General features: G+C 40.8%; 1 protein-coding gene across 2 annotated transcripts; it reads left to right on the forward strand.

Annotated features, from left to right (window-relative positions):
* The first annotated feature begins 4314 nt into the window (after positions 1-4314).
* On the forward strand, positions 4315-9753 carry LOC124873778 (gastrula zinc finger protein XlCGF8.2DB-like). 2 transcript variants are annotated; one of them, XM_047374737.1, is made up of 2 exons: positions 4315-4362; positions 8078-9753. In XM_047374737.1, the coding sequence occupies exon 2, from the start codon at positions 8093-8095 to the stop codon at positions 9224-9226; it is 1134 nt and encodes a 377-aa protein (XP_047230693.1). In that variant the 5' UTR covers positions 4315-4362; positions 8078-8092; the 3' UTR covers positions 9227-9753. The 2 variants fall into 2 exon arrangements, with proteins under 2 accessions (XP_047230693.1, XP_047230694.1); XM_047374738.1 differs by lacking the exon at positions 4315-4362 and adding an exon at positions 5672-5746.
* Positions 9754-19813: the final 10060 nt, after the last annotated feature.

Here is a 19813-nt window from a genome sequence, read left to right on the forward strand (position 1 = left end):
TTTGATAAGTGGTACAGCACTATGCAGTCAGACTTGTACTGGATCCAGGAATCTGTGATGGCAACATCAAAGAAATGAGCAAAGACACACATGGTCCATTTTTTGGTTCTGCTTGTCATGCGATACAAGTTCAGGATGCTGTCACAGATGTCAACCCACCCATGTTTTTATTGTACTCCTGAATGACTGCGGATCTTTTCACCTGCACTGAGACTTGGTCTTTGTTTGATCACCTGGTGCAGGCATCTTGCGGATCTTTTCCATGAGCAGTAGAAGCCATCAGCACCAGCTTGTTTTCACATCATTTTTGATCGCTAACTCTGGACATCTTCTGACACCATCACTGATGCTCCTCTCCCTTCTCTTTTCAGTTGCTTGTCATCAGGTAAACGGGACAACTTCAGGACATGTTCCTCTGTTATGTTGCTGGAAAGCCCTTGGCCAGCAATGTATCCATGAGGTGAACTGATGAGAAGTAATGGTTGAGTCACAAGTTACTTCCTGTAGGAACTGTTTCAACCATGCGCTGGACTGCCGCTGTCCCAACTCCCATCTCTTGACAAGCAAATGTATCCTTCCCTTGATATGCTTGAAAGTCCAGCATCATACTGTCTGGAGAAACAAGTACAAATACCTTTAGACCTGTAGGGTATGGCTTGCTTGGAACAAATTGTCTGATGGGACAGTGGCCTGTAAAAGGGATCATTTGCTCATCAATGCACACTTTGCCTGGTTTTGGGAGGCTAAGGTAGCCTTGCCTTACTCTGTCCAGAAGTGGCCTGACTTTCCAAAGAATGTATTTCAGCTGTGTTTAATTTTTTAAAGTGACAAAATATTTGGAACAACAATGTGAAATACTTTGCCTGACTTAAGAGTTTGAAAAACATGTAAACAATAAACTCCTTTCTTCTTTGTTTCTTCTGTCACATCCCGGTCATTGACAATCTTTAATGAATTTCTCAACTTGAAGAACCTGTTCCTTGTTGTTTTATGGCTTATGGTTGCCACTTTATGATTTGCCACTGATTCTGGGAACGCCAAGGCAAGTCATGATGACTGAGATGCCAAAAAAAGTCCTGATTTCTTCAGCCGTGGTCTTCAAATATTTTGTTGTCAATGTACTGTGAAAGTACTGAACGGGACTCCAGTCAGTACGAATGGTTGGGTTGTCTTGACACAAAGGAGGCCTGGGTACCACAGGTTTGAATCTGTGTTGGGAAAAACACACACGATCAATGAGGCAATGAACACAATATTTTCATCTATCTTTCTATTGATCCATCATACATACTAGTCTTGGTCCACAAAGGCAAAATTTTTAGGAAAGTCTTTGAGGTCTAGATGGGTTCTAATGTCATAAAACAGTCTCAATCATAAGACAGGACAAGTGTACCTAGAGTTGGGTCTGACAGTTGTTTACATTCTCGGAATCAACTCAGGCTTCTGCACCGGGTCTCATCAGCTCTTGGTCCCCAATCTCTGTTGGCTGGAGGGATGGTGGAACCTGGCTTCAGAGCTGCTCTGTCTGCCCAGGGAGGTTACTCTGAGGCTGGGAGGCTGTTGGATGTTAGGCGGTCCCTCTGAAATTCAGAACCGAATTGTGACCATACAAAGGGAATCTTCCTGGATAAACTGGGTTCTGGTTTCTACCGCAGGTTCACGTAGGCAAATACAAATCTTGCTAGAAGATTATATAGTACAGTGATTCCCAACCGGGGGCACTCGTACCTGCAGTGGTACGTGGAAACATTTCATATTTTATTCAAAAGATGACAGGTAAATATCATCAGTTAGCGGAGATAATTCTTGCATGTGTGATGCTTTATTATGACCGAGGAGCAAAATACACCAAGCTTTTCTCAACCAAAGAGCAGGAACAACTACATGTGGGAAAGATTAGAGCAAGGTTGTCATCACTGTTCACCTGCACGACGCTATGCTACAAAGAGAGAGAGAGAAAAGTAAAAGCTGTTTCTACTCCAGATCTATCCAAGCTTATCAAGGACAAGCAATCTTGGGACATGTTCAAAAAATATCCAGTTTTTGTTATAACAAAAGCAGATTTATTATTTATGTTGATTTTGTATTTATATAGATTACTTATTCACTTTCACGGCAACAATAAAATCAGGATGAGTTTATGTTTCTGTTTAATTTGAGCTGAAAATAATAAAATGCCTAGAAACTAAATGTTCAGTAGCACTGCTTAAGGCATGATATGTACAACTCAAAATATAAACTAAATAATATGCTGTAAGCACTGATTTTTTTGCAAGGAGGTATATGTATATAAATATGTACATATGCTACATGGCTATCAGAGAATGTAATAATAAATAACAGTTTTAAAGTGAATAAATTACAGCTGCAATTGAAATACATTGAAATTTCAATGTTACAATTTAAAGCAGCTGTAAACATTATTAAGGCAAAGTGAAGTTTGGGTTGGTTATGGTCCGAGGGGGTGTCTGTGAGTTAGTCTGTTTGTAGGGGTGGGGGTTGGTTGTGTAGCTGTGCTTGTTTGGCTAGATACACAAGGTAATTCTCTCAATCTGTTTTATCTCATAGATGTTAAATGTGGCACAAATACAAAGATTTCTGTGTGTACTCCTTCCAGAAGTTTGCTAATACTGAAATAAGTTGTTCTGGGAGATAAAATCTGTCCAACAGAAAAGAAAAAGGACACCTCAGCTCTCTGAATTACACGCAGGTAGGGAGCGCTGTATTTAATAACATCCTAAATCAGCTGATCACACATAAAATAAGCTGTTTAGTCGCAAAACCATTTCCCTCAAAACACACAAAACAATACCACCATGAAACAACGTGTTTGGATCGGAAATTTATTGACGGTCCTTAAGCGAACATCATCTGCAGGAGAAGGGAGCAGGCAGAGAACAGCTGTTCGTAATCAGACTGTTTGCATCGGATCAAAAAGGAGAAAGACCCCGCTGAATCCGAGTAGCACGAATGTCCAATATCCAACCAAAAACGAACTCCTCCGCAGTCAGAAGTCCTAGGTTTATGGATGAAAAAAAAAAACACTAAACATTCTTGTATATACAAAAATACAAACATTAGTAGTTTGTTTATTTATGTTTTTATTTGTATTTATTTATTTTTATTGTTTCACGCAGATTACTTTAATATGACTAATTACTGGCACAGTGCACTACACTGACGGCTGGAGGCGGAGCTTCAAGTCATAACTCCAGCCGTCGGTGAGTCAATGGAAACACAACAGCGAGGCCGAGCGGAGTGGAGCCACGTGGCCTAAAAAGAGCCAGTGGAGAAGGGGCATTAGAAAACTTGTACTAGTACTCGTCGTTTTCCGCTTATTCAGGACGTGGTCACAGGTGCAGCGGTCTCAGTAGAGACACCCAGACTTCTCTCTCCCCAGACACTTCCTCCAGCTCCTCTGGAGGAAGCCCGAGGTCCCAGGACAGCCGGAAGACATAGTCCCTCCAGAGTGTCCTGGGCCATCCCCTGGGCCTCCTCCTGGTGGGACGTACCTGAAACACCTCCCAAGGGAGGCATCCATAGGGCACTCAAAACAAATGTCCAAGCCACCTCAGCCATCTCCTCTCAATGTGGAAGAGTAGCAGCTCTACTCCAAATTCCTCCCAGATGGCCGAGCTCCTCACCCTATCTCTAAGGTAGTATCCTGCCACCCTGTGGATGAATCTTGTTTCAGCTGCTTGTATTCAGGATCTCGTTCTGACGGTCAGGAGTTCCTGACTATAGGTGAGGGTAGGAACATATACTGACGGGTATACTTATTTCAAATTCTGTAGCTCCTTCAGAGTTACTATAGGCATGCCTTGGTAGGTGTTCAGTTGTGCCATATTCTTTTAATTTTCAGATGATTTGTTGAATAGTGCTTGGTGAGATAGGATGTTGTTTTAAAACCAAACCCTGCTTTAAACTTTAAACTCCACGACTCTCTCCCTGACCTGTCTGCTGGGTTCCTTGGTCTACATGATGCTGTTTGTTCTCTTATGTTCTCAAACAAACTTCAGAGGCCTTCACAGAAGCTCTGTGACAGAACTGCTGAATGTGTACTGGGATAAAATTACTCAGGAGCACTTTATTTTCTGATTAGATGAATTCTGATGACATTTGGTTGCACGTGTTTTTATTTGGGTTTTCTCAAAACAGGGGGGCTAAAATTTATGCAGCTGCAACATGACAAATATCAGCTTGAGACGTATGAATACTTTTCACAGTTGATGGTGTCTTCGTTTTGCTTTTTAGCTTGCAGTTCTGATCCACACTGCTTACCAGTAGATGGCGCACCATTGTGTTGTTTGCAATATAAACACAGGAAGAAGCACGAAAACAAGAAGAGAACGAAAAGGAATAGTAAGTGAAATTTTAAAAAATAATTTTCTTTTGTTAATTATTTTCATCTTTATTCACCTCATGTTTCACACTAAGCAATAATAATGTTTTTAGCTTGTCTTTAACGCCGATTTTCTGGTGGTTTACCAGCAACAAGCAGCCGAGAAAGACCATTTAGCCTTCGAGCTAGCTTAGATGCTAACTCTCAGTGGACACGAATCAACCAGTTTTATGTAAGAGAAAAAGAACAGAAGTGACTCTACATAGACAATACTGGACACTAACTGGCGTCTGGACAGTTTTCAGTCTTATTCTGACTTTTACCACGTTGAGAGTCGATTTGTCAGCAATCTTTGACGAATGGTTACATTAATTCTAGATAGCTGCTTGATAAACTGTCTGAGCTGCTGCGACACGTCAGCGCCTCCGCCATATTGGGAGGGGAAAGATCGGTCAGTGAACCATTATAGTAAGCGGAGGAGCTGCTGTATAAACGAGATGAAACGCGGTTTAGTGTTTAGCGATGTTTTTTGATGGGTCTGGTGGGTTTTCAAACTTGACTTCAGGTGTCTATCACATTCTGCATATCTGGAAGGTTTTAAAGATAGGTTGCAGAAAGGCTGAATGCTCTATCTCAGAGCTGGCCAACCAGTTCAGCATCAAGAACAAGAATAATATCCAGCAGCACAACAATATGTCCACACATTTTATGTCAAATGCCTTTTAACTTTATATAAACATATCCTATAACTTATAAAAAATGGTGCTCTAGGTTTGAAGCTTTAAAATGTGACAGTGATGTCTGGAATAGCAAGTAGAAAGGTTTACCATTTCTTTCAGCAAAAAAATACAATTCCTCCCATTCAGATAGAAATATTCTATGCTGTTCATATTTTCTTTTAGCTTTGTGCTTCATGATGACACAGTAATACTGAACTCATGCTCAAGTGTATCCTGGCTCTCATCGACTGGCAAGAGGGATAAGCTGCACTCCAGCATTACCTTGACCTTCACTGTGACTCAATCTTGCAAAAATGTATGTGTTTCCCACTTCTGCTCCAACTCCTTGTGGTCAGGCAGGTGGCTGGAGAAAGATCTAGGAGTGTTCATGCTGAAAGGTTCAGACAGGAAGGTAGAGGCAAAGTTATGGAACAGCAAGTGAAGTGCATGGAGAAAATTATACAATGCAGTTCTTCAGGAACAGAGTTGATATGATTGATACATGGAGTTCAGGTATTTATATGGGTGTCAGATAACAAGAGCAGCACCAGGCTTTGGAAAAGGTTGATTTTTCTGCCATAAGAAGAATGTATGTTTTATTTCTGTCCAGGGGACGTTTGAAGTGAACTGACATTTAAGGAAGGAAGCTAGGAGGGAAGGAAGAGGTGGGCATACAGGAATCGCAGTAAGAACTGATGTTGTAATTACTGAAGGTATTGCCAAGAGGTGAAAAGAAAGAGAACAAAGTATTGAGAAACAATAGTAGGGACTTGAGATGGTTTCAGTTTAAACTTGTTCTGAATGTGCTGAGTGTGACCAGATAGATTTAAACCATTTGAGGGATGTGCCAGCGATGCCAGTAGAAGATCATTTGTCCAGTGGCATCTTCTGGGAGACAATGTCAAAGGCAGCAGTCGAATCAAGAAGGATGAGAATGGTTAACTGTCCAAAATCAGCTTCCATTAGAGGGTTGTTAAAGATCCTAAGTAGGACTGTTTCTGTGAAATAATTTGGATGGAAATCGGACCATTGAATTCTGGTAGAGAAGTAGGTGTAACCAAAAGATTTAACGATTTATTCCTTGTAGTTTCTGTTAATAGGGGTAAGCTAAGGATATGATCAGGGTTATAGATGTCTGTGTGGTCTGCACCAGGTTGTTTTATTATAGCTTATATAATAACTGCTTTGAACACTAAAGGAACAGTTCCTGAGGTAAGGATGATTGAGTGGTGGCAGAGAGGATAGGCAGACCGGCACCAAAGCAGTGGAAAGGAAGTTTGTCTGGCTTTGTTCTCTAGATTAAATCAGATATTTTCATTGGAGAGGAAGGCTTGGAACTTGAAACAAACAGAAAGGAAGGCTGCCAAGGGTGAAAATAATAATTTAGTGGAGGTGATGAGAATTAGAAGTCTTTGGAACAGGGATGATGAGAGGGACTGCTTGTAGGCCACCAAGTAAGGTTTACTAGACAGAACAATGCTCTGTAAATTCCTTCAGTGTTGTATATATGTTTCATCCATGCTCAGTCAGTTTGTATGAACCTGTTCGGCTACAACCAAAAGGTTCTCTTAAGTTTTAATAACCTGAAAGTTGCTGGTACATTTCCCAACCCATCCCAGTGTTCGGTTCAGATCCATCCAGGCTTTGCTTGGGGAGTTTTCCTGGCATGGAAACAAGGAATGAAAAAGTGTTGTCCAAATGTTCAGGGAAATCTGTTTGAACAAACAGCGTTTAATTCTAGATGAAATTACCTTGTTGTACACGAGCTACCACTAGGCGGAGCATGCCTGTTGACCAATATGCAGAATTAATATTTAGCAACGTCCTTTTTTGGCTTCTTTGGTTATATAATTCACTGGCTGCCTCAGCCAAGGACAAAAAGTATTTTTATTGATAAAGAAGACTTTACAAGATAATAAAGATGGCATCAGCTTGTTGAAATGTTTATTTATTTATTTTTGGATTTCTGGATCAGTTGGGACACAAACTCCAGTCTTCGAGGGCCGGTGTCCTGCAACCTTTAGGTGTGGCCAATGTCAAACACACCTGAATAACACAATTAGGTCATTAGCAGGACTCAGTAGAACCCGTGTGCATGTGAAGGTCAGTCAGTCATTTGATTTAGGTGTGTTGGACTCAGGGACACATCTAAAGGTTGCAGGACACCGGCCCCCGGGGACTGGAGCTTGACATCACCGCTCTGGGATGTTAAACTACAATGTTGGGCCACAGTTTTTGGTTTCTTAGCTGTCATGTTTTAATCTCTTGACATGGAGGGATCTAGGTTGAGCCATATATAATATGCCCCTGACCCAACTCAGGAGGTAGTCACAAACACTTGACTATGAGCTGTGATGGTGCCTTCCATTTGTACTCGGAAGTCTGACATTCCGACTTTCGAGTAGGAAATTTAAACTGGAACACCCCCAAAGTGGGAATTACGAGTTGGAATGTCGAAGCAATAGGACCATACCTTGAATGATGTGAGTAGCAGCATTCAAGATGGCTGCTACTCGCATCAACTGTGTAAAACTTTCTTGTTGTGACTGTTTTTAGCAGTTCTGTATTATTTATATAAAATGTAGTCAGTTGGACACATACTACTTATTAGTGTTTATACGACGAGATGTTTCAATGGTTTGTGTGCCAGAAATACCACGTAGAGCAGTGTTATTGTTGTAAGACTGCCGTTACATTTGCTAGCAATACGAACAAAAACAAGCAGGAAACTGGAACGCTACAACTCTTAGATGACAAAGTCTGACTTCCAGGTTCAGACTTCCGAGGTTGATGGAACATACCATAAGGATGCAGAATGAGTGTGACGTGGTGACAGATTCTTCTAGTCACTGACAGAGATAACATGTTGAGGACGGCACACAACAACTTATTTAAAGACTGAATGAGAACAACCAGATACAGGGGAAATCCAGTTTTTTCCAACTTTTTCCTCACATCTTACATAAATGCCTTTTATCCTATTATTAATTACTTCTTCTGTTCTTCATTATTACAGGCCTTCCACATCATCATGTCTGTCATCACTTGGGAGGTTGTTGGTGATCACTTTCTCATCAACCAAGCGAGGAACTCCAATCCTGATCATAATGAAGGCAATGCTGAGGAGAGGAAAGAGGAACAGGATGAACCAGAAGCTCGACTAATTAAACAAGAAGAGATTGAAGTCTGCATCATTCAAGATGAAGAGGAAGTTGTTGTGAAGCAGGAGACTGACACGTATATGGTGACTCCCATTTGTGAGGAAACATTTCACGATGAACCAGAACATCAGCAGATGTTGGTGAGAAAGGAGGAACCAGAACCAGTACACATTGACAACAGACCAGTTGAAGTTGGTGCCTTTCAGGGAGAAGACCAGTGTGTAATGAAGCAAGAAACTGACAGCTTTGTAGTGAGTCCTGCTTGTGAAGGAAGAAATAATGTGCCTGAACTAAACGGCGAGAATGTGCAAGACAGAAACTTTTCTTGTGAAGTCTGTGGTAAATGCTTCACTAAATGTAATTACCTGACTGATCACATGAGAATTCACTCGGGTGAAAAACCTTTCTCATGTCTAACTTGTGGAAAAGGATTCACACAGAAAACTAACTTGATCGTACACATGAGAACACATACGGGTGAAAAGCCCCATTCCTGTCAGTTATGCGGGAAGTCTTTCAGAGCCAGTGGTCATTTGGCTAGTCACATGAGAACTCATACAGGTGAGAAACCATACTCATGCCTGGTCTGTGGAAAGGGGTTCACTCAGCAAAGTAACCTCACTGTTCACATGAGAACTCATTCAGGAGAAAAACCATATTCTTGTGATGTTTGTGGCAAAGCTTACAGTGACAAAACCTATTTAAATGATCACATAAGAAGTCACACAGGCGAGAAGCCTTATTCTTGTAAAGTGTGTGGCAAATTATTCAGTAACCGGAGTCCTTTAACTAACCACATGAGAACCCACACAGGCGAGAAGCCGTATCACTGCAAAACCTGTGGTAAAACCTTCAGTGACTGTAGTAATCTAGCTAAACATATGAGAACCCACACAGGTGAGAAGCCTTATTACTGTAATGTGTGTGGTAAAGCTTCTAGTGACAGTAGCAGCATGGCTAAACATATGAGAACCCACACAAGTGGGAAACTGTACACTTCATAAGTCTGTTGGGAATCTTCCAGGGATTTTTTCCTTATCACATAAGATCTGGTGCCTATCTCCAGGGGTCACAGAGTGAGAGGCGGGGTACCTGGAGAGGTCAGCATCACAGGACAAACAACCATGCACACACACCTCAATGAAATTTAGAGAGACCAATTAATCTAACAGTCATGTTTGTGGACTGAGGGAGGAAGCAGGGAGACCATGCAAACTGCATGTAGAAAGACCCCAGGCCAGGATTTGACCCCAGGACCTTTTTGCTTCAAGGCAATAGTGCTACAGATTGCACCATGACAGCCCCATTTTAAAGATAGACTTACGCAGGTGAGAAGTAAATTATTTTCTACCACAGATACATTTTGTAATTAAGGGACCATTTTTGTTTGCAATCATGGGGCAGAAAAGCCTAACTCATGGGCCCTGTCCCAATACCCACACTACACCCTACACCCCTCTATGAAGGGTTTACTTTGTACAAGTGCATGTAAGGGTTGAAGTGGGCAGGTTACAAGCTGCAAAATTGGAGAATTGGGACAGTAGGGGTGACGTCATCAACTTGCACCTCTGCAACATAATTGCAACATCAAAAAGGGCGGGAACCAGCGCTGTTTTCAGTCTTGCTGCTAAAAAACTATTAAAACTGCAACAAGTAATTGTTTTGAGGAGAAGAAAGGGCAGGAAGTGACGGAGGTTTATACACCAGACTCTCGCTGCACCAGTGTTTGTTTGAAAGGTAACTTCAGTGTTATGATCTACTGGCCCAGACTCACTCTGAACCCACTGGTTTCTTACAATGTTGAGGCTGGAAAACCAGTAAAAAAATATATTTGTCTGCTTGCTGTCTAAAGTTTACGCAGTTCTTATTATTCTGATTTGATGGCTGGTTACGTTGACGGTTGTGATTGGTTTTAGCTCAGAACGTCATCTGCAGCAGTGAATTGTGGGTAATATATTTCGGCGAAGTCCGCTTCGATGCGGGCTTCGCCGAAGGGCGGATGTGGGGCACAAAGGGGGCGGGGCAAAGGACCACTCTGGAGAATTGGGAAACACTACGGACTCGAACCATCAACGGGAACAATTCAAGGACACAAGGGTGGAAATGTTGGGTATTGGGACAAGGGCCTGGTTGAAGTAATTTAAGAATCGTAAGACATTTTAGAAGTAAACCTCAACATTATTAAGCTCACTAGGACTTAACTATGACTTATTGTAAATCGTTTAGTGGCAGGGGTGTAACTCGACAGGACAAGTGACACAACTGAGAAGCTGCTAAATCTGTTAAGACTTTAAGAAACATTTGGTTGATGACATTAGATCTCACAGGGGCAAGTTCCTAACTTTTATCTGACTTGTTTAAAATGTTTTCCTGAGCAAACTAACTGGAATGCCCAATGGGAACTCACCCAGGTGAGAAACCTTTTCCTTTTAAATGTGTGAGGAATCATTCGCTCCCAGAGGAACGTTGCTTAAGTTGATAAGGCAATAAGGCAAAAAAAAAATCCCAAAACTGACCAACTGACTGTAAATCCCACACAATGCAAGGAAGCAGAGAACACAGAAATGTCTCGCTAGACGCATGTTAATCTTTGCGTTTTCAGTGTAAATGACTTGCACATAAACGCTGATTCTAAAAAATTGATTTTCTTGTGCTTTTGAATCTCGTTACCTCCTCTCTCACTGCAGACCTGTAGAGTTTATTGCCATGGGCAGTTTTATCTAATATAGGTCATATTTTCTAAAGTATTTGAAGAGAAAGTCCGTTCTTTGTGTCTCCTGGCAATTTTGATTGGAGTACCTCAAGAGTCGAGTCTAGATCCATTACTGCTCAGTTTTTATACTTGCAGATTGCACTCAGAAATACTACGGAAAATGTCATAAATTTTTTACATTTTATCCTGTCTCAAATATAATGCACTCTTATTCACTGTCATTAATATCAATATAAAGATGGACGACATCATAAAGTGGAGATTTATCTCTTAGTTCCCCTTGGAATGCAAAAGGACTGCATTATTGATCTAGATTTTAAGTGAGATACGACATATTACTGAATCAGCCTTCAATTATGTTGAAGAGTCTCAAGCTTTAGAGCAAAGCACAGCTTTTAAAAAACGAACCGATGCACGTGTCACAAGTAAAGAAGTCCTGTTGTTTCTGTTCAACTGATTTAATGGCTTTGTTCCTTTAGTATATAGGAGACATTTTGACTTTGCACTTGAAAGACCATTTAAGTGCATAGTTATTTTTCTTCAAGCCTATGATTCAGACAGAAATTGTATGTATATCTAGAATTTAGTATTTGTGCTTTTATTAATTCCCTCTTATGATGTATGTATGTGTGGATCTTGCACATGTATATTTTTATCACCTTGTTTTGTGTGAAGAACAACATTGGGTATTTTTTTATTTGCACTTTAATCATTTTCTAATAGTATTTAAATTACCTTCATGGAAAGCTCATCAGGTAGCAGTTTGTGTGAAATGTGCATAAATCCATCTAGACTTGACTTGTTTTAGTCTAACTGCTGTTTGTATGTGGCGTTACATTTCCATTTGGAGGCCAAATAAAGGAACGAAGGCTTTATGGTGACATTAAATCAGACATTTAACTAGAAACAAAAAATACTGGGCTTACCAGCTCCTAATGGATGTTATGGGAGATAGCATTGTTATGTTTGCTTTCTTTTAATATGGTTTAATAAATTATCCATATGGAATAAGAAATGTTTCTTGTTTTAAGTAATCATACTTTAATACCTTAAAGGATATACTTCAGCATTACAGGTATCTTTCATTGGTGACCTTTTTATCATTAGCATTCCAACCACAAAGGCCATACAAGTGTTATTTTGTATAGCCATATGTTTTCCTTTACAGAAATAAAATTAAAAGCCTACATAGCTTAGTGTTTGCAGCCAGATGTTTAGTGTACTGTGGAGAGGGTGATCTCATCCTGCAAACATCTATTGAGGTAGAAGCATCAGAAACAGTGACTTGAAACACTGAATGAGCTCCAGGGGCAAAGAAGTTTAAAATATATATAAAAAATGCAAACCCAGAGCAAATGTTTGGCAACACAGGACCTAAACAACCTAGAATCTTCATACAGCGGCTTCTCCAGATGATCTGCACCACAGAATGCTTCAGGAGAGTGTTCCTGTCCACAGCTACAGACATGTAAAATAACTCGTTAAAGAAACTTAGACTTCTGACATTAAATAATTTCTCCATCTGGGATTAATAAACCACTACTGCATTCATTTAAACTGAAGCAAGAGAGACAGTAGGGAGTCATATCATGATTCAGATTATGAATAAATCCTCTTGAAGCACTGAGACTTTCCATCCAACTTTTCGGCTTATCAAGATGCTTCATCTGCTCTACTGCGCCATCAAGTGGACAATACATGTAAAGCAGACAGTGATTATAACGACATGAATTGCTTGTGTAAAGCTTTAATATGAATTAATAAATTAATGATGTTTGTGATGCCAATACATTCTGGATATGGTCTCCATATGATATCAGTATGTCTCTATGATACAACAGTGGGATTAAAAGGAATAGTGGAAACAAATATGCGGGAGGGTTGTGATGTGAAACTGCTTATAACAATCTTTATTTTACCAGGTAAATCCTCATTGAGATTATAATTTTCTTTTTCAAGATAGTCATGAAGCTATATTCCCTAACTGGGAACTGGACCACTGCACCAGAGTTGAGGGTGCCGAATCTTAAGCATCAGACCACCAGGAAACACTGGTGCAGAATAATTTCACCTGCCTCAGAAAACCTCCATTTACAGGACACAAATGAAGCTGGAGAGTGAAAAAAGCAACAAACCAAGACAACACTGTCATGGGAATCAGCAGCGTTTTACTTTGAATCACACGCACACCGGCAACCCAGTTCCTCTCTTGTGCGAAGATCTGTTCCCCCTTCAGGCAGAGACGCAAATCAAATCTTCGCAGCTTTTCTGCATGTCAGTCATTTTCTATACCTCGTCTTCCATAGTGGGTCAAAGCTGGTGCTCCAGCAGTCTATGGGCAGGAAGCCAGTCGATCACAGGGAAAGAATAACAACTAATAAATAAAAATTAAACCTGATCTTGTGAGATTCTTGTACACAGCTTTGTGCTGTTTAAAAAAAAAAAAATGTTTTAATGTCCACTTTAACCTGAAGGAATCAGTCAGCCACCAGCACTGATGTCCAACATGTTGCATTTTTTATAATGTTTCATCACTGATATAAAATAAGTATTAGTTTACTGATATGTTGATATGAAGCAAGAGCTGCATGGTGGCACAGTAGGTAGCACTGATGCCTTGCAGCAAGAAGGTTCTGGGTTTGACTCCTGGCCGGGGGCCTTTCTGCATGGAGTTTGCATGCATGGATGGGTTCTCTCTAGATACTCTGCTTCCTCCCACAGTCTAAAAACATGACTGTTAGGTTAATTGGTCTCCACATTTTTTTTTTTTAGGTGTGAATGAGTGTGTACATGGTTGTTTGTCCTGTGTGTGTCTCTGTTGCCCTGCGATGGACTGGCGACCTGTCCAGGGTGAACCCCGCCTCCTGCCATAGACTGCTGGAGATAGGCACCAGCTTCCCCGTTACCCACTATGGAAGAAGTGGTAGAAAATGACTGACTGATAGTAGCTAGTAGCAAATGTTTGATTGGTAATGTCTAAGGTTATTTTGTCTAAAATATAATATTTCGACTGTCTGAAATGTTATGTTCTCTCCTCATAACGTGGGAACAAAATAATTTGCCAGCAAGTTTTTTACTGTGTTCATTCTGTGCCCGGAGCTTTATCAAAGTAATTAAGTCTCAATCAGATGAAGGCCTTACATAACCAACTACATGTCAGGCATCTTAACCTGTGGTAAAAAGCATTTTTTAATCAGTTTATTGAGGACCATTAGAAAGTGTTTCACAGTAAGATGTTCATGTGTGGGTCTGTCACGACACAGGAAAACATAACATGCCGAACTTGTACTGTAGGTTATTCACATTCCTGATTTAATTTGATTTAATGAAAATATGTCTTATATTCTAGGTTCTTCAAAGTAGCCACCTTTTGCTTTGATTACTGCTCCACACTCTTGGTATTCTGTTGATGAGCTTCAAGAGGTAGTCACCTGAAACAGTATTGAAGGAGTTCCCAGAGATGCTTAGCACTTGTTGGCCCTTTTGCCTTCACTCTGCGGTCCAGCTCACCCCAAACCATCTGGATTGGGTCCAGGTCCGGTGACTGTGGAGGCCAGGTCATCTGGCGCAGCACCCCATCACTCTCCTTCTTGGTCAAATAGCCCTTACACAGCCTGGAGGTGTGTTTGGGGTCATTGTCCTGTTGAAAAATAAATGATGGTCCAACTAAATGCAAACCGGATGGAATAGCATGCCGCTGCAAGATGCTGTGGTAGCCATGCTGGTTCAGTATGCCTTTAATTTTGAATAAATCCCCAACAGTGTCACCAGCAAAGCACCCCCACACCATCACACCTCCTCCTCCATGCTTCACGGTGGGAACCAGGCATGTAGAGTCCATCCGTTCACCTCTTCTGCGCCGCACAAAGACACGGTGGTTGGAACCAAAGATCTCAAACTTGGACTCATTAGACCAAAGCACAGATTTCCACTGGTCTAATGTCCATTCCTTGTGTTCTTTAGTCCAAACAAGTCTCTTCTGCTTGTTGCCTGTCCTCAGCAGTGGTTTCCTAGCAGCTATTTTACCATGAAGGCCTGATTCACACAGTCTCCTCTTAACAGTTGTTCTAGAGATGTGTCTGCTGCTAGAACTCTGTGTGGCATTGACCTCTTATACAACAAAACAACATTAACTAATATTTTCTGAAATAACATATTTCTATGTTTTTAATTGGGAATAAACACTGTGAAAGATTTGCTTATTAAGTTATTTTGTTACAACGTTTTGAGGGGGTAATAAATATTTCAGACAGTCGAAATATTTAGTCAAAACAATATGAGACATTACGGATCAAAAATTAGCTATTAGAAATGTCTTTCATTAATCCAGTATTTTCTCATATTTTACAATAAAACCCAACTTACCAGAATAATTAGCTTCACTCTCATCTGTTCAGGAAGCCTGAATGTTTGTGTCCAGCAGAGTGAGTTTGCTTCCACCTCTCTTCCTGCTCAGACTCCCAAGGATTATTATTATTATTATTATTTTTATTATTTTTTTTAAAGGATTTTGATGTTTTTATAATCGAACTCGAAAGCAGGACAAAATGCCTCCCTTCACCACAGAGGACTTTGACAAACTTTTACCGAAATTGTCTGTTTTGGAGATGAAAATCCACCAACTACCAGTGAATGTGGAGGTGAATATGGGGTACAACGATGATTCAACTCTGCCTGTGATCCCAAACAGTGACAGCCAGCTCAACAACTCAGCCGGCAATCAGAACACTAAGAATAAACCTACCAGCAGACCCCCCTGGCATGTTTTAGGGGCATGCCCAAAAAATAAAGGTGGACGACTCACTGGAAGATCTCAGCAATTAAATAAATTAGAATGGCCAGAATTACAGAGAAATGCCCCCGTTTCCCCTGGGAAAAGGAGACTTCGACAGCGAGCTGCTGTCACAACAACTGATTGGATTGAGACAGCTGGAAATAATGGAGTTCCCTCCAAAACAGATTTGCTTCACTACAGAATGAAAACCAGGAAAATGATCCATCTTCTGAGAACAATAAAAGGTTTGAGAACAACCTTCATTCTAAACAGTCTTCTCCTAAGCTGCCAGAGAAAAAGCGCCTCACCAGACCAAGAACCCTAATAGTGGGCAACACAGCTGTGGATGGGATTAAAAACTTCTGCAACAAGAAAAACACAGAAGTTCTGATTGGTACCAGTAACGTGGTGTCCGATATCTCACAGAATATTCTTGCAATCACAGAAAAGCGCCTGTCTCTAGAAAACCTTATTATACACTGTGGAGCCATGGATGACGTGGCTATGAAAACATCAGAAGGACTGAAGGAGGATTTCACTCGTCTTCTGAATATTGTTGGAGGTGTTCCTCAGCGGACCCTTTGCACGATTTTCTGTGGAGATGAGGTTTTTTCAAGACTTCTGATGATTAATAAGTGGTTGAAAAAAACATGTGCCACTATACCTGTGAACTTCATCGACAACTTTAATATTTTTTGGGAAAAAAGACAACTCTTCAAGCAAGATGGTTTCTGTTTGAACAAGTCAGGAGTCAGACGTCTCACATTTAATCTCTTCTATTCAGTAAATAATCCGCCAACAGCTTCAACCTTCAGCAGAGAACATGGAGTATCAACAACAATGATAACGCTGCCTCCAACAGCTCCAGCAGAAACAATCAGCCAGTTGGCTGAGAAAGAGAGGTCATCACAAAAGGTCTCCCTGTCAAAATCCACAGGAGAGGTGAACCCCCCCGTTATACCCCCCTCACCCCAGACCCCGACCCAGAACTCTCCCATCTCCACACTGAGCCCGCTTTTTGCTTTACTGGATTCTGATAACATGAAAGGAGCTCTTAAAATAAGGACCCAAATGGTTCTGACATCTTCTCCATTCAACACCCCCCGTGGCCGAGGCCCTGCTACTAAACCAACATCTTCCAAATGCTGCAGACCTCCACCACCTCCTAATCTATCTCCTCCTAATCAGGACCTTCAAATCACTTCTCTGTGATACAGTCTGAGCCCCAGTGGTAACTCTATCAGAAATGATCATGTCCAGGAAAAACTTGGGCCCCTAATAGGAGATAGTTATAAAATCTCTGTGCTTATATGTGACAGAAAGAACAAAGCTAAAAGGATAAGAGACAGTAATAAACAATCAATGAAAGCCATAAACTGTCAGGTACAACCAGACACAGAGTTAATATCAGCAACTAAGTCATATAAACTGGCTTTACTGAACATTAGATCTCTGTCAGGAAAATCATTTTTAATCAATGACTTCATTACTGACCACGATCTTGATGTTCTGTTTTTAACAGAAACATGGTTACATGAATTTAATGAAGCTCCCATTCTGATAGAGGCGACGCCTCCAAACTACTATTTTCTTTGTGAGAGCAGACAGCAAAGAAAAGATGGAGGGGCCACCTTGTTTAAAGATTTATTAGAGTGTAAAAAAGTATTTCTGGGAAAATTTGACTCTTTTGAATATGTGGCTCTCCAGGTAAAGAGCCCGGTCCGAACCATGTTCTTGAATATTTACAGGCCTCCTAAGTCCAAAACAAACTTTATCAGTGATTTTAATGAGCTTTTATCTGTGATATGTGTTGATTATGACTGTTTAATTATTGTGGGAGACTTCAACATTCACATGGACAATCCTGAAGACAGAAGTCCAATAGATCTATGTGACACTCTTAGAAATGTTGGTTTGACTCAACATGTTAAACAGCAAACGCACAAACAGGGACATATTTTGGACTTGATCATCACTAAGGGTCTAAACATTTCCAAGGTGTCTGTAACTGATGTTGTTCTATCTGACCACTTTTCTGTTATTTTTGAAAGCATCATCTGCAATGACTCAGTTTGCCAAAGAGACATGATAAGAAAACACATCTTTAAGGACGGTGCTGCTGAAACCTTTAACCAGATTTACTCTTCTACCTCCACTTTGCCCTGTAACACTGTAGATGAGCTGGTAGATAACTTTCATTCTAAAATCTCAGACATCATTGATTCAATTGCTCCAATTAAAGTGAAAGTCGTTTCTGGGAAGAAAATGTCTCCATGGAGAAGTGCTCCACCAGTCAGAAGTGAATAAAAGGTGTGTTGAAAAGCTGAACGCAGGTGGAGAAAGACTGGACTCCAGGTTCACTATATTATCTATAAAGAGAGACTATACAGATATAACCTACAACTGAAAAATGCAAGAGAATCTTTATTTTCTGAGATCATCAGTAAAAACATTACCAATGCTGGTCCATTATTTGCCACGGTCGACAGGTTAACAAACCCTCCTATTACTATAGCATCAGAACTCCACTCTACCAGGACCTGCAATTAATTTGTTAACTTCTTCACTGAAAAAACCCAAAAGATCAGAGAGGCAGTCAGAACATCCACATCAACTCCAGGACCAATGTTGTCTCCAACTAGAACTTGACAAAATGTCCCAATTTCACCAAATAAACTACAAAATCTTAGAAGAAATCGTACAGCAACTAAGTTCTTCTTCCTGCTGTCTTGATGTTTTACCCACAGCTTTCCTTAAGAAAGCTTTGCCTGTAATAACATCTGATTTAACACAATTAATAAACATGTCCCTTTTGTCAGGTGTTTTCCCCCAGGCTCAGAAAACAGCAATTATCAAACCTTTATTGAAAAATAACAACTTGGACAAGCTGCTACTACAGAACTACAGGCCTATATCAAACCTCCCCTTCATCAGTAAGATTATTGAAAAATCTGTGTTTCAACAGTTAAACAACTTCCTAACAACGACCAACCGCTTCAATGTCTTCCAGTCAGGCTTCCTGCTCACCACAGTACAGAGACTGCTCTTGTCAAGGTGTTCAGTGACATCCGTATAAATGCAGACTGTGGAAGAACCACAGTGCTGGTATTATTGGACCTTAGTGCAGCATTCGACACTGTTGATCATTTTATTAGAGCACCTGGAAAACTGGGTCAGCCTTTCTGGTCCAGCACTCAACTGGTTTAAATCCTACTTGAAGGACAGGGACTTTTTTGTGTCAGTAGGTAACTTTACATCAGAGACACAAAAATCACATGTGGCGTTCCCCAAGGGTCCATCTTAGGGCCCCTCCTATTCAATATCTACATGCTCCCCCTAACTCAGATTTTAATAAACAACAACGTAAGTTATCATAACTATGCAGACGACACACAGCTATACGTTACGATGTCACCAGGTGACCATGAACCCATTCAACCGCTGGGTAAATGCTTAGAAGAAATCAATGCATGGATGGGCCTAAATTTTCTTCAGCTGAATCAAAACAAAACTGAAGTAATAATTTTTGGACCAAAGGAAGAGCGTTTAAAAGTTAGCACACAGCTTCAGTTAATACAGCTAGAAACTACCAGTCAGGCTGGAAACCTGGGTGTAGTGATGGACTCAGACCTGAACCTTCAGAGGAACATAAAGACAGTAACAAGGTCGGCCTTCTATCACCTAAAGAACATCTCCAGGATTAAAGGACTAATGTCTCAGCAGGACCTTGAAAAACTAATTCATGCGTTCATCTTTAGTAGAATTGATTACTGCAACGGTGTCTTCACAGGTCTGCCTAAAAAGTCGATCAGACAGCTGCAGTTGATCCAGAACGCTGCTGCCCGCGTCCTCACTAGAACTAAGAAAGTGGAGCACATCGGCCCGGTTCTAAAGTCCCTACACTGGTTCCCTGTAGCTCAGAGAATAGAGTTTAAAATACTTCTGTTAGTCTATAAATCACTGAATGGCTTAGCACCAAAATACATTACAGACTTGTTGTCAGTGTATCAACCACCCAGACCTCTCAGGTCTTCTGGCTCAAATCTACTCTGCAGAACCAGAACCAGAACCAAACATGGAGAAGCAGCTTTTAGTTCTTATGCT

Source organism: Girardinichthys multiradiatus, chromosome 9 (assembly GCF_021462225.1).
Source record: "Girardinichthys multiradiatus isolate DD_20200921_A chromosome 9, DD_fGirMul_XY1, whole genome shotgun sequence".
NCBI classification, from domain to species: Eukaryota; Metazoa; Chordata; class Actinopteri; order Cyprinodontiformes; family Goodeidae; genus Girardinichthys; species Girardinichthys multiradiatus.

Excerpts from the sequence above, each read along its gene's own strand:
- LOC124873778 (XM_047374737.1), top strand. The coding sequence starts at position 8,093 with ATGTCTGTCATCACTTGGGAGGTTGTTGGTGATCACTTTCTCATCAAC.